Source organism: Varanus komodoensis, unplaced genomic scaffold (assembly GCF_004798865.1).
Source record: "Varanus komodoensis strain SLA01 unplaced genomic scaffold, ASM479886v1 scaffold1, whole genome shotgun sequence".
Taxonomy (NCBI): domain Eukaryota; kingdom Metazoa; phylum Chordata; class Lepidosauria; order Squamata; family Varanidae; genus Varanus; species Varanus komodoensis.
In genome coordinates, this window is record NW_025335268.1 from 45633402 (window position 1) to 45647166 (window position 13765).

The 13765-nt window shown below is 40.4% G+C and overlaps 2 protein-coding genes across 6 annotated transcripts in view; both read left to right on the forward strand.

Moving 5' to 3' along the window:
- Positions 1–13765, forward strand: part of AHI1 (Abelson helper integration site 1) — a 128918-nt gene that overhangs the window by 70426 nt on the left and 44727 nt on the right. The gene's annotated exons all lie outside the window — the stretch shown is intronic.
- The window catches only part of MYB (MYB proto-oncogene, transcription factor), a 38021-nt gene that overhangs the window by 4998 nt on the left and 19258 nt on the right, over positions 1–13765 (forward strand). Inside the window, exons 2-11 of the mRNA XM_044448083.1 lie at positions 960–1052; positions 2314–2534; positions 4362–4596; positions 6745–6825; positions 7640–7744; positions 9479–9736; positions 10638–11000; positions 12140–12282; positions 13021–13135; positions 13230–13355. Coding sequence (XP_044304018.1) covers positions 960–1052; positions 2314–2534; positions 4362–4596; positions 6745–6825; positions 7640–7744; positions 9479–9736; positions 10638–11000; positions 12140–12282; positions 13021–13135; positions 13230–13355 — 1740 coding nt within the window. The remainder of the gene's footprint in view (positions 1–959; positions 1053–2313; positions 2535–4361; positions 4597–6744; positions 6826–7639; positions 7745–9478; positions 9737–10637; positions 11001–12139; positions 12283–13020; positions 13136–13229; positions 13356–13765) is intronic.

The following is a 13765-nucleotide window of genomic DNA, read 5'->3' on the forward strand; positions in this document are numbered from 1 at the left end:
AAATAATTCTGTGAACTGCCCAGGGAGCCTTCAGGCTAATGGGCAGTGTAGGAATATAATAAATAAATACAGAGAAGGCAAGTGACCGTACAGCAAACATCTGGAGCAAAAGTTTCCTACCATACCATTTTCTTGCATTTTGGGTTTTACCACTCCATTTTAGGGTTTTTCTGAAGGATGACCCCATTTGTGCCCCATCCCAGCCATACTAAAATCATTGATTTTCCTCACTGATGTTTATAGGCTGCTCTTCATATTGCTGGGATCTTTTTGAAATGGGGTTCATTGTGGACCAGGAACTGACCTACCCTTTTAATCTCCGTGTTTAACCATGTTTCTTCCTCTCTGTCCATTCCCCCATCACCTGGCACCTGGCTTTAACTCTTCTTTCTGGCCACTCATCTCTTTTACCACACCCACCCAGTTCTCTTGGCAGGTGGAGGGGGTTCTCTCACTTCACTAGCATTAAAAACTCTGTCCAGCCAGCCTCCATTCATATGTATTGAAATCATGGATAGAATCCAGTGTGAGTCCTCCTTAAAGTAGACCCACTGAAATGAATAGGATTGCAGTTGGATTTAAGTTCCATTAGTGTAATCCAACTCTGCAAACCAGGGGTGGACCTCTCCAGACAATGAAATAATTCTTACTATTTCCTTTTCATCTCTGCCACCTTGCTTCCCATACACTCTGTTTCAGTACCCTCATTTGTCAAACTGATTTGTTCCAGGGCTGTCCTGGCAGTCCCACCACCCCCCTCCGGCCCAGTATTACTTTCCTTAAGGCTTTTCCTACTCCAGGTCTACAAATTTCATTCTCTTACGTCATACTACAATATTGTGACTCAGAATTATGTCTGTGGCACTTCACATAACAACATTTGCAATGGTTCATGCATATATAATTGTGCATTGCTTGTATATAATTTGTTGGGGCTTTCATTTTTTGTGTACTGTTAGAATCGGACAGATGTACAGTGCCAGCATCGGTGGCAGAAGGTACTAAATCCAGAACTTATCAAAGGCCCATGGACTAAAGAAGAAGATCAACGGGTAAATGACAAAGTGATTTTACTCTAATTGTTTCATCAGCTTTAAATGTTGTGCTTAGCCTCTATACTTTCATATGTATTGAAATAATGTGTAAAATCTAACATATTATTCATTGACCAATAAGATTAAGGTTAGAGTAACATAAGATCAAATCATTCCAATGACCATACTCCAGATAGAAATTACACTGAATGTTATCCAGTATTTGCTTTTATTAATATTCAGTTCTACAGCATTTTATTTACAGCCCTTAATTACTCTTTTGTAACTCAGAAGTATTTTAAATTGGGGTGGGTTTAGAAGTCTTACCTTTCTGCATTGCTCATGCTGCCAGGGGCTTGTGGGAATTATACTCCAACTCCAACATGTGTGACAGTCTACCCTCTGCTTACCACTGCTTGAAATCCCTGCTCAAGTATAAGTTGAAAGACTGAGCTGTGAGCCAAGAAGTCTCAACTCCAGTCTCAGCCATGATCTGATTAGGTGGACACAGGGAATCCTCTCTCTTTCACCATCAGTCCCTCCATCTTCTAATTAGGGGGCTGTTTTACTAGGGTGGCTGCATACTTCCTTTCCTTATGCTGCTGCCTATGTATTTTTTCTTGCACATTGTGCATCTTTCTCATGTTTAATGTTATTTGCCTATAATACGAGCATGGGACTTTTTAAGAGCAATTTAAATGAAGGATATGAAGCACTTTGGAGACTTAGGGAAAGTACTGTGAATGGCAATGATGACAAATGATTACTACCACTTCGTAAGGAAAGTAGCTTCAAGAATCTTCATTTGGGCTGCAAAGTTTAGCTGATTGTTTTTATTAATTTAAAACTTTTCACATAATTGAAAATGTTGTTCCAATTGATTGAGCAGCAGTTGTGATATTTAAATCACTACTTTTAATATAAATTATTTTAAAAACCACTGGCATTCTTTCACTGTATTTGCATATTTGGATAGAAAGCCTCTTACATGAAGGCCTGCGTGAAGGTGAAATCCACTTGCATCCATTTCCCAATGGAACAGACATCTTTGGTTGAACATATTTCTCCTGCCCCTGCATGCCACCAGAATCTGCTCTGGAGGAGGGTTAGGTGCACAGGCAGGGAGGAGAGGTTGGGGAAATCCCATTCCAGAAGTGGAAATGTGTTTATGTGATGATGCAGTTTAGCCTTGTAATTAATTGTCTCATCAGCTGACTGTCTTTATCTTCTCTGAAGCAAAAGCAAACATTAGAGGTGGTATTTTTGTGCTTGTTTGAAGGTGATAGAACTCGTACAGAAATACGGCCCCAAGCGCTGGTCTGTCATCGCTAAGCACTTAAAGGGAAGGATCGGAAAACAATGCAGGGAGCGGTGGCACAACCATTTGAATCCAGAAGTTAAAAAAACCTCCTGGACAGAAGAGGAAGATAAAATCATTTACCAAGCACACAAAAGGCTGGGAAACAGATGGGCAGAAATTGCAAAGTTGCTGCCTGGACGGTAATGACGGAGAATAGCAGTTAAAAGAAAGGCTAGATGGGGGAGAGATTGGTGAGATGCATCCGTCTGTCAGTCTTAGAACAATGTGTATGAAAGGTCTTTTTTTTTTTTGATTAATGCATCTAAGGCCCAAACCAGATGAGAGAAGAATGTTGTATTACTCTGTTGACTTGAACTTACAGCAGCTCACCTATCAGTTCTATTTTTAGAAGAATTTCTCTAAAGTCACTGGATCTAGTCAGTGGATCAGGTAGCCCAAGAAGCTATTGACTGTCCTCTCTAAACGGACTGGACAAACACTTTTCCCTGATGATTTAAAGCTGAATGAATCCATGATAATCCCATGACTCCCATATAATCAAGTAGATCATTTCATATGTTAAAAAGAATAAAGAAAGGAAGCCTTGTCTTTACCGTTTCTACCATAATATGGTTTATATAAGTTGGAAATAAGGTTTAACTGAGCCCTGTATGGAAATCTGTGTCCTATTATCCACATTCCCATAAAAGTGAGTAAAGCAGATCTGTAACTTAGTACTTTTTACTTTGTCATGCAGACTATCTGCTGTAAATAAAAATGTATTTTATATAAGATAGCAAAATTATAAAAGCTATTTCATAAGACCCTGAGAGTAACAGTGAAATGATTATGTTGATAATTAAAGCATCTAAACATCTGATTCCTCTGAAGAATAATGCCAAAAAGGTAAAATCTGCCTTTATTATATAAAAAGTAAGGCTTAAGCAATCATATCTCCCTCCTTTCACTGAGCATGAACTCTAAGGCCATGTGGGTTCTGGCCTAAGACTTTTGAAGTTAACTGAAGACCGTACTGGAAGTGATGCAAGAGATTGATTATGGCCTCTCACGAAAGAAAGAAAAGAGAGAGAGAACGAATGAGAGAGAGAGCTAATTCATTGGCCCATGGAGAGCAGGGAAGTAGCATTTTGCACAGAGCTGTGAAGCTTTTCCTTGCTTCTCTCTGCTCCATGGGGCAAACATGTGGACTTAGATTCCTTTGCAGGGAGAGTTTTGTTTGATTTTAATATAATGAGAGGGTGCAAAGTGCTCAGGATCAGCCCTCAACTGAATTTCAAGCATGTTGGGGTCACCATATATAGGGCACGAATCTCAGAGGACCTTTGTTGTATCTGGTTCTTTGTCCAGATTTCAGCACCCTAGATCAGGGTGGGCAACTTGGGACTCTCCAGATGCTTTGGCCTACATCTTCCATCATTTGTAGCCAGCATAGGATTGATGGAAGTTGTTGCCCTTGGTGGTTGTTGGGATACTTGTTTAGTTTGTGTTATCTGCATGCAGTAGTGGAACATGGTAGAGTTGCCTTTGGAATGGCCAAATGTGTTTCACAAGCTGCAGAACCTGGTGCTAGGCGTGTTGGGTCACATGCTAGGGTCAAGAAACAACTGAACGGGTTAATTTTTTTCCAGGTAAAATACCGTTTAAGCTAAGAATAATACAAGCTGGCTTCAGAATTGGAAAAAGGAATGAAGGGAGAATGTTTTTTTTCCTGTTTTATCTATTTTGCCTTCGTTGCCAAATAAAGAGGCTGGGGGCTGCTGTAATAGAACATTAAAAGTTGTGTATTTTGAAAGCTTTATGAATCAGTCTGTTGTGAACTTTAGGAGAAGTTGAGACTGTGTGAGCAGCATAGCATATTATGATAGAAGTACCAAGAAATTGCACAGGAGATTCCCAGATGTAATTATGAAAATGGTGTATGCTACCTACTGGTCTTTGCCAGTTAATCACAATCATGCCTGAAAATTATATTTGTGCTTTTTTCATATGCTTGTGTTCTTGTGCAGAACTGATAATGCTATCAAGAACCACTGGAATTCCACAATGCGTCGAAAGGTTGAACAGGAAGGTTATCTGCAGGAGTCATCCAAAGTCAGCCAGCCTTCACTAGCTACAAGTTTTCCGAAGAATAACCATTTAATGAGCTTTGCCCATACTCCACCATCTGTACATCTGCCAACAGACAGCCCAAGCCCGACTACCAATGACTACTCCTATTATCATATTTCTGAGGCTCAAAATGTAAGCTGATAGAAACAGTTCAATAGGTTGACAAAGCCAGCATGGAAGCGGAGTAAAGGATGCTACAACTCTTCTAAACTAGGAATGGGAACCCTCTGCCCCAAGGAGCAAATCTGGCCTACTAAGGTCTCATTCAGTTCTGAGATTCCCCAGACAGCCATATTACCTACCAGCTTACTGCCAACCCTCAATCCTTTGGCAGTTTCCTGGCTTTTATGCAATTTTCTCCCATTCTTTAAGTGTAGCTACTGGCAATAAGGGATTTGAAGTACAGTATCCTGCTGTGTTTTACATCCTATTCCTTTAGCCTTTGATCCTACCCCCTTTGCCTGCAACCTTGCCCAACAATGGCATGTAGCTCCCTAGAACTTCTCCAGAATTGACTATGGTCCTTGGTCTCCCTCCCCATGTTCTTTGCAGAGTTTTGAGTTTACATAAAATTACCCAGAGGGTCAAAATTGGTTGAGCTTGGGATTTACATAATTGTACCGGGCATATGCAGTCCTTCTTGTAATCACGCAGTAAAACATTTGTAATATTTTAATTTAACAAGCAATTCCTTTGTTGGGCCAACATCAGTAGCATTGTCCTATTCTTCTTTTCCAATGATTTGCAAACTGTCCACAGGTCAAATTTGTTATAGCAAATGTATAGTGGGTTGGATCCAGTTGTAGTCATACTTAAGGACATTGGAGAAATCTGCAGACTGCGTTTTTCTGAGTCATTTCAATTCTGGGAACTTGTCAATTGGCATTTCACTTTTGGGTGAAGGGAAATTTGTGCTAATTCATATTAATGCCAGCACCCTGATGCACATTAGTTATTTTGCTTTAGTGCTAATACACATTCTTGTTTGGAAAATACAGTTCAGTCTCTGTAGATGACTGAAATAATCTGTAAAACACAGAGCAGATTTAACAATATCTGTACTTCTATAGTCATCCTTAAGATTTAATCCATTGAAAACAATAGCTTAAGTTATTATTAACCTAAGTCCCACTGATTTCAGTGGGTCTGCCCTAAGTATGACTAAATCTGGACTCAACCCTGTAAGCAATTATAAATATATGTTCATTATTTACTAGATTATATGAATTGAAGGAAATTTATTGTAATAAAACCCCATCTGAGCTGCCTCTCTTCATATCAGTAACACACAATTCTGTGATTACAGAATGCCACAGCCCTTAGGAAATACGGCAGAATGTAGAAAGGACCTACTCAAAGTGCTGTCAGTAGTTACAAAATGTCAAGCATTAGGACATCTGGGTGCAATTTAAACACATTTTCCTTATGCTTTTAATTTTGCCTTTCTGACAGTATTTTGAGGAGTTGGCTCACAGCATCTGCCTTTTCTTGATTGCAAAACTCTGCCCAAGAACTCACAGGGACGTGTGGTAACAAGTTCTTACATGAGATGTAAGAAGAAGCATGTTGGTGTACTTGTGTGTAAGATAACGAGCAATCTTTTTTCCATGCTTCATATGTGGACTGGAGCATAGACCACAGTCCCCCCAAGCTAGCATGCATGGCTTCTCCATACGCTGTTTACATTCTTGCTTGCTTGTTCTTGTTTCATTCTTTTAAAGAAGACAACCAATGGATTGTCACAATCTGGTCAATTCTGGGGAGGAGGAAAAGCTGGCTCAATAAACGCCTGCTGGACGAGATGAAAGGTCTCTCTAATTCAGCATCTTGTTTGCAGCAGTGGCCAGTCAGATGCTTTTGGCAAGAAAAGGCTGCAAGCAGCATTTATTTTATTACCCCTTTGGAGAGATAAAAATCATGCATAGGCCTGCTCTCACCTTTTACTTGGATATACTGAAACATCCGTCTTGTTAAGTAGAGGCTTGTGGGATTGTGTGGCAGTTGGTTGGCTACTGTGTGACAACATGCTGGACAGAAGGTGCCATTGCTCTGACCCAGCAAAGCTTTTGATACATTTTCACTGCAGTGTGGTTTGAGAGCTTCACTCTTAAAGGGTTGCTGAAATTGTTTCAATTGAAAGGAAATCCTTCTTTTATTTCAAGGAAGTAAATGGTGAAGGAAGCACTTAGTGTGCTTATTTAAACTCACCTTGTTAGTGAGCAGAATGTAAGTGGCGTAAATAATTTGGCCTTTTTTGTTGTTTTGCTTTTCTTGGTCTAGGTCTCAGCTCATATCCCTTATCCAGTAGCACTTCATGTAAATATTGTTAATGTTCCTCAGCCAGCTGCGGCAGCTATTCAGGTAGATATTTGTAAAGATAATTTCAGGTGGCAATTTGTGGTACATTTCAGATGCAAGTTAGATGCAAATGCTTTGCTTTCCAATAAGACAAAGGGGCAGCTTTTACCATGGTGAACAGTGAAGAAGGGCCCAGCAGATACGGAACTGGTTAGCCATGGGTTAAGCGCATGGAGTGCCAGACTTGAATGTGCTGTCCCCTCCCTCTTGCTGTCCCCTCCTCTAGCCAGGTGAATAGTTCGCAGCCATTAGGGCAAAAGCAGGGCTCTTCCTTGATCAAAATTTGGAGCTGCACTGAGGTAGGTTTCAGCTCTCAATTTGAGGGAAACCTGGTTTACGCTGATCCCTGTTGTCATTGATGAAGTTGAGTCACAGTTAACTATGAAAGAGATGTGATTTTCTCTAGGAAAGGACAGGAATCAGCATTCTAGAGACTTATCAATTAGCCAGGAGCAGAGACAGTGCTAGGTTTGCACTGTGGGTGGGGGGGTTGGACATTTCTAGGGGTGGGAGATGATGAGGGAGGAAATGCATTTGCTCCAGCAGTCTCAGACTCAAATGAGTAAACTTAAGACAGTTTGGTACCTTCAGACCAAAGGTATCCGAGCAAACATCCAGAGAATGATCAAATCTGCTCCATGTTTTCCATTTTAATGCCCATGAACAAAATTCAACAGAGAGGTTGATCTTTGAAGGAGCCTGTCAAACTAATTTGGCTGCAATTCTGCAAAATGGGCAAGCAAGCCATCATGATCGTTATGATTCCAGCATCCAACCAGGCCTTTACTTTCTCTTTTCCCTTAACTCTTAATTGCAGAGACACTATAATGATGAAGACCCTGAGAAAGAGAAACGAATAAAGGAATTAGAGTTGCTACTAATGTCGACTGAGAATGAACTGAAAGGGCAGCAGGCATTACCAGTAAGAATGTCACCCTGTGCTTGGATGGAGGGATAGCAGCTTTACCCCAGTGCTTCTCTTTCCTTTTTTTGCCTTCTCTTTCCTTCTTTCACTAATCAAGGCCCTATATTTCCATTTGGACAGGACACAATGTCGCATCCCCGCCATAAGCCTTTGCTTCTTTTCTTTCCCCATTTCCCAAATTACAATAGCACATAACTGCTACCAGTGCCCACTCATTTACCATTTTGGAATAGGGGCAGTCAGTCCCCCACCCCATTTGATGCCAAACTTAATGAAAATGTAGTGCCTGTTCTTTCATCCCCCCACCATTCTTCTCTGCTGTCCTTCTTACCTTCAGCTGTATGTTTCACCTATGGCCTGTGATCCTCAAGCCACTGAAGATAGTCTAGCTCAGTTATGGCCAACCTTTTGATCAAATGCTTCATAATTCAAGTCCAGATGAGAAGATGCCACTCTAAAGGATACCCATGTATGTATACAACAGCTTCTCCCCACTGCCAAGTTTTGGAGTGCTACTGCTTCAAATCAGCTAAACCAGCCTTCTCCAATCTTGTTCCCTCCAGATGTATTGGACTACAGCTCCCATGATCCCCCAGCCATACTTTTCTACCCATCCCTCAGGACCTGTACACTCCTTTTTAGGATGCCACAAGCTCCTGTTCCCTTTGTCACTTGTGGACACAAGCTGGCGTGCACAGTCTAGCTTCTTTGGCTTGGTAAACTCTTCTTCCAGCTCCAGATGGCTTGGGAATCATAGCCCAAGTAACGCCAAGATTTTTTGCATGCTTGATAACGTTTCTCTCTGAGGAAAGTTAGATTCTGTAACTGCATGTATGAGACCACACTGGGCTGTTACCTAATTCTATACATTATGTATTTCAGTGTATAGGTACTGAGAAGTAGCAAATCAATTAATACGGGAACTGAGAAAAACACAGGTGGTAGCCAACGGTCATCTGTGTGTAATTAATTCCTATTAATCATTCATTCATTTTCTAGTTAATTAGAAAACAACAGTGTGCATGACATGTTAGTTCTGGCCAATTTTAATTTTTAGCTTATGTTTTGCAATTCCTTCTCTTGCATGGTTATACTGGAAAGATACTTCTGTTCATTTGCTCTTCTGCTTTCCTAACCACATTGATTTTACAGCCTTTTCATTGCATTGGTGTAAGCTGTAACACTAGACAGGCATAGGAGGAAAGCAAAGGGATGCAGAAAACAAACTTACAAACAAAGCAACTCTGATTTTAACCCAAATCATGAAAATCAATCGAAAACTTTCTGGTGACCTCAAATGCAATGTGGATTTCACCATCTTAAATCCTTAGGTATAGCCCAAGTTGAGTTTGCACTAGAATAATCCTCCATTCCCTTACTCCTCAACGGCAAAAAAAAGATCAAGGCACTTTATGGACTTCGAAGGAACAACGGATGAGTATAGCTGGGTTGCCTTTTATGCTTTAGATACTTGCCCAGGATGCAGAGTTGTTGCACAAGGTGAGGTAATGCCAAAATGAGAGCTATAAATTTACTCTCCTTTCAAACAAGCTCTTGCTGCACTGATGAAAGGAAACATCTTGACAACTGTTTCATAGGCATTAAGTGCTTAGATGATGCAACCACTTTTATCTTTTCCTTCAACAGCCATCTGATACCTTGTGCAATTTCATTGCTAAGTTCCTTCTGCCTCTCTGTCTTCCTCTCCCCCTGCTTCCCCCCTTCCTTTAGGCACAGAATCATACATCAGATTACCCAGGATGGCACAGCACCACCATTGCAGACAGTACCAGAACTAGTGGTAATAGTGCACCCATTTCCGCTTTGGGGGAGCATCAGCACTGCACTCCATCTCCGCCGGTTGACCACGGCTGCTTGCCTGAGGAAAGTGCATCTCCTGCAAGGTGCATGATCGTTCACCAGAGTAACTTCCTGGATAATGTTAAGAATCTCTTAGAATTTGCGGAAACACTTCAGCTTATAGATTCCGTAAGTAGAGTTGCCATTTTCTGAGCTGTAGATAGTCTAGGGCAGAAAGGGGGCTATTTCTGCGCCATTACTTTTTCCTGTATATCCATTGTCAATGCAGGCAGTAGGTTTCCTCCTGCCACATGCTTTTTATTTTGCAGAGTGGGGGGCTGCAGGCTTCATAACACAGAACGAGAGTTACAGCATGCCTACTTGGAAGTAAACCTTGCTGAAATAAATAGGGCTTGTTTCTGAGTAAATGTGAGTAGGATCAGCATACTGGCCTAGCTTGTTGTTTGGGTTCTGATATTTATCAAGCGTAGGTAAACATTCGTCTTTAATAAGCATGCATCGCACCATGATAGCAGCTCTTGCCGGTTTGCATATTAAACATCAAAGGGCACACATTTGCTGGTAAATTAAAATAAAATTTTAAAATGATTTCTAGATATAGTGTGCTTTCTAATAAATCAAATTGTAGATTTAAATGTAACCATACTGAAACTGTGTGTTTTTAGTTCTCTTATAAGGGTATGCATTGATAGTTGCCTTCATTGGATCTGTGTTTTGGATGCTGATACATCTTTTTTACTTAAAACGGCTCTCGTAAGTGCAGCTTGGTCACACAGCACATTTGTGTGTAGGGGCAAAAGGACTTTTTTCTTGCTGGTTGTGCTGTTAGCAAGGACAGAGGCTCACTTCTTTTAGGAATTCCCATTATGATTGTTTGTGCTTAATTTTTCCCTTTGGGATAGCACTAGGCCAAACTGAATAAAAACAAGGAGCTATTGCTTGTTCCCCTTGACTTTCTTTCCCTTTGATCAAAGTAGTTATGTTGGTGCTGTCACTGTGTGCTTTTGTTATTAACAAGGGAGCATCACACACTGTCTCATAGATTCGTGGCTTCCCCCACTGTTTCCAGGATCCTTCGTCATGGGGTGATCTCAGCACTTTTGAATTCTCTGAAGAAGCAGACACCTCGCCTAGCCGTGTTCCCTCAGGCAAAGCCCCACAGCTTCAGCAAACAGAGGCCAGCGCTTGTAGGCCCGAAGGATACGCTCTCTCAGACTTGAGCAAAACTATGTTGTGCCAGGATTCCCTTGCCTTGGCAAAATCCTTGATTGGCTCCAAGTGTGGCACAGCTCCGTTGGTTATTCTGCGCACCAAGAGAGGGTATCCCAGCCACTTAGCCAGTGGCCGTAATAAGTCCTTCATAATTGCTGATGTCAGCAGCTCATCTCCTAAGCGCTCCCCTGTCAAAAGCCTGCCATTCTCTCCCTCGCAGGTAGAGCAAGATTTCTGCACAGATGTTACTAATCCTCAGTCAGCAAGGTCTTAACAACATAGAGAAGCTAATCTTTGGAACAAATGACTAATTCCTGTTGCACTCATTGATTGCATTCCAATTTTGAATCTCCTCATAGCACTTTCTCTTCACCGTAGACTGCCAGCAATCTAACAGATCATTTTTTACCCTGTGTGTCTAATGCTTGGTGTTTTTGAAGGGGTTCAAGGTTTGCTTGCTTTACTCTTTTTTTAAAAAATTAATTCCTTCAGCTATCAGAATTTAACGCCTCTGTTTTCTATAAGCATTTCTTTCAGTATTCCATCTTTTTGCAGTATGGTTCACTGACTCCTCACACAAAAAATTCAGACTAAACAGGCAGTATTAGCATTTTATTACAAAACTAACAACTGATTTTAAAAATCAACTATATAATGATATGAAAAAATCTGGATAGTATGGGAGGAGCTGTGCAGCAAGTACTTAAATTATCTTTATCTTGTCAAGCAGAGTTAAAAGTTGTTCTTAGATTCTGTTTTAAACTGTAAAAAGTATAATGGGTTCATGAGTTCATTTTTATTTTTAGTGAAATTCTTTCTCCTAAACTCTGCAGTAGCAGCCCCTGCTCACTAAGCTAAAGAATTGCAACAGGAAAACTCTGTGCATTCTTTATTTTCTATATCATGCAAGTGAAGCACTCTCTTGTAATAGAAAAAGAGGAATGTTCTTTTTTCCTTTTTCATTTCAAAAAGGAGACTTTATGCTACAAGATTCATTACCTTTCAGTGGGGAAACTCCAACTTTTTCATTCCTTGCATAGCCAAATTTCCACTGAAGTTCAGTGGGTTGCAACAAATCTTAGTTTCTATAAATAATCTTGGTACAGAACCCAAAAAAGATGTATGGCCTCAAGCACTAGAATTTTCCATCAGGAGTAGTGCAACCAAAATACATCATCATGCTTTTGCCACACAGTGTGACATTAGAACTGATGCACACCATTGCACCATGAGTCAGTAGAAGCACTCTTAATTTATCTTGAAATTACTTTTCTTTATTTCTTTCCTTCATTTTGGTAAAATTGCTTTAAAAAGCCAGATGCATATTTTACACTGATATTTTCCTGGTAATCTTTGCAGTTCTTGAACACCTCATCCAGCCAAGAAAGTCTAGACCTGGACAACCCTACTTTAACTTCTACTCCCCTCTGTTCCCATAAAGTCACTGTTACAACACCTGTTCACAGAGACCAAGCTTTTAAGACACAGAAGGAAAACAATGTGTAAGTCTTAACTTTTAAAAGCCCTACTTTTTGCTGTGCTATCATAGCACTAATCCTGGCTTTGCACCGGTATATGGGATCTCCTTTTTCCAGAGAGCTTGCTGTTTTTTGGTGTGCATATGGAATTGCTGTGTAAGCAAGCTTTCAAATTCATTTCAGTAAAGAGCAGTACAACCCAGCATTTTCTTTGCTCACTTGACTGGCCCTTCCACTGACCTGAGTGGGGCTGCTAGATGTGTAGAGGAGCCTGTGCTTTAGCATAAGTTCAGGGCATTACTTTAGAGGAGCCTTCCCCAACCTGATGCCTTTAAAACAATTTAGACTACCACTCCCAGCACCCCTGACCATCGGGCTTTCGAATGGTAACTGATGGGAGATTAAAGTCCAAAGCATCTGGAGCACACGGAGGTGGAGAAGCTGGTTTAGTAATATATCTTACTGTTGTCTCTTACCTCAGGTTAGCATTGCATAATGTGGAATCACTATTCATGTTTATATAGTTTCGCTACTAAAAGGTTAAATATCTTGTAGACATTGTATCAGTAATTTATAGAACACCCCCTAAAGGAAGGCCAGTGATTATTCCCATTCTAAAGATAGGAAATTGGATCCTGGTACTTGGCACACCACATCTAGTTCACCCTTTTAACTGTTACACTAAACTAAGATCACCGCAAAGTGATTCACTCTGTTTTCTGTATCTTTTTTTCATTCTGTTTGTTCATATCATGGGCTCAGCTTCAGAACTCCAGCTATCAAAAGATCAATACTGGAAAGTTCTCCAAGAACACCTACTCCATTTAAAAATGTAGTTGCAGCTCAAGAATTCAAATATGGACCCTTAAAAATGCTGGTAAGAGAAAAGGGACAGTGATAACTTGGAGTCATACGAGAATGCTTTGCAGACTTCCCTGTTGCTTCAGGACAAACTTGTCTTTTCCTTTTAGCCCCAAACATCGACTCACCTTGTAGATGATCTGCAAGATGTTATCAAACAAGAGTCTGATGAATCCAGCATTGTACCTGGTTTATGTGAAAGTGGATCCCCTTTGCTGAAGAAAATCAAGCAGGAGGCAAGTTAGATTATACTTACTTAAAAGGTCACATTAAATTCAACTCCGTTTTCCAAGAAATGTCCCTAAATCAATTCACTCATTGCAGCAGGAAACCAGTTTTGGTGAATTGGTTTCAGAAAAGAACCTGCCATATTCCATTTATCAAGATGTCAAGAAATGAATCAAAGTGTTGCTAAAGCATGGTTTGTTGGAAGCAAACAATATTAATTGAACCATCTGGGAAGGGGCATTATCTGGAAAAGGATAGTAAGTTGAATGAACCATTAAAATCACAGGGAGAGCCCTGCTGTTTTCAAATTTCAGAGAACTCAGTTGCTTTTTTTTTACAAATGGTTTGTCATTGCCTGATTTTTAGTGAGATTAGGTAATTTTGGTATTTACCAATCTGTATTAATTTACATGCTATA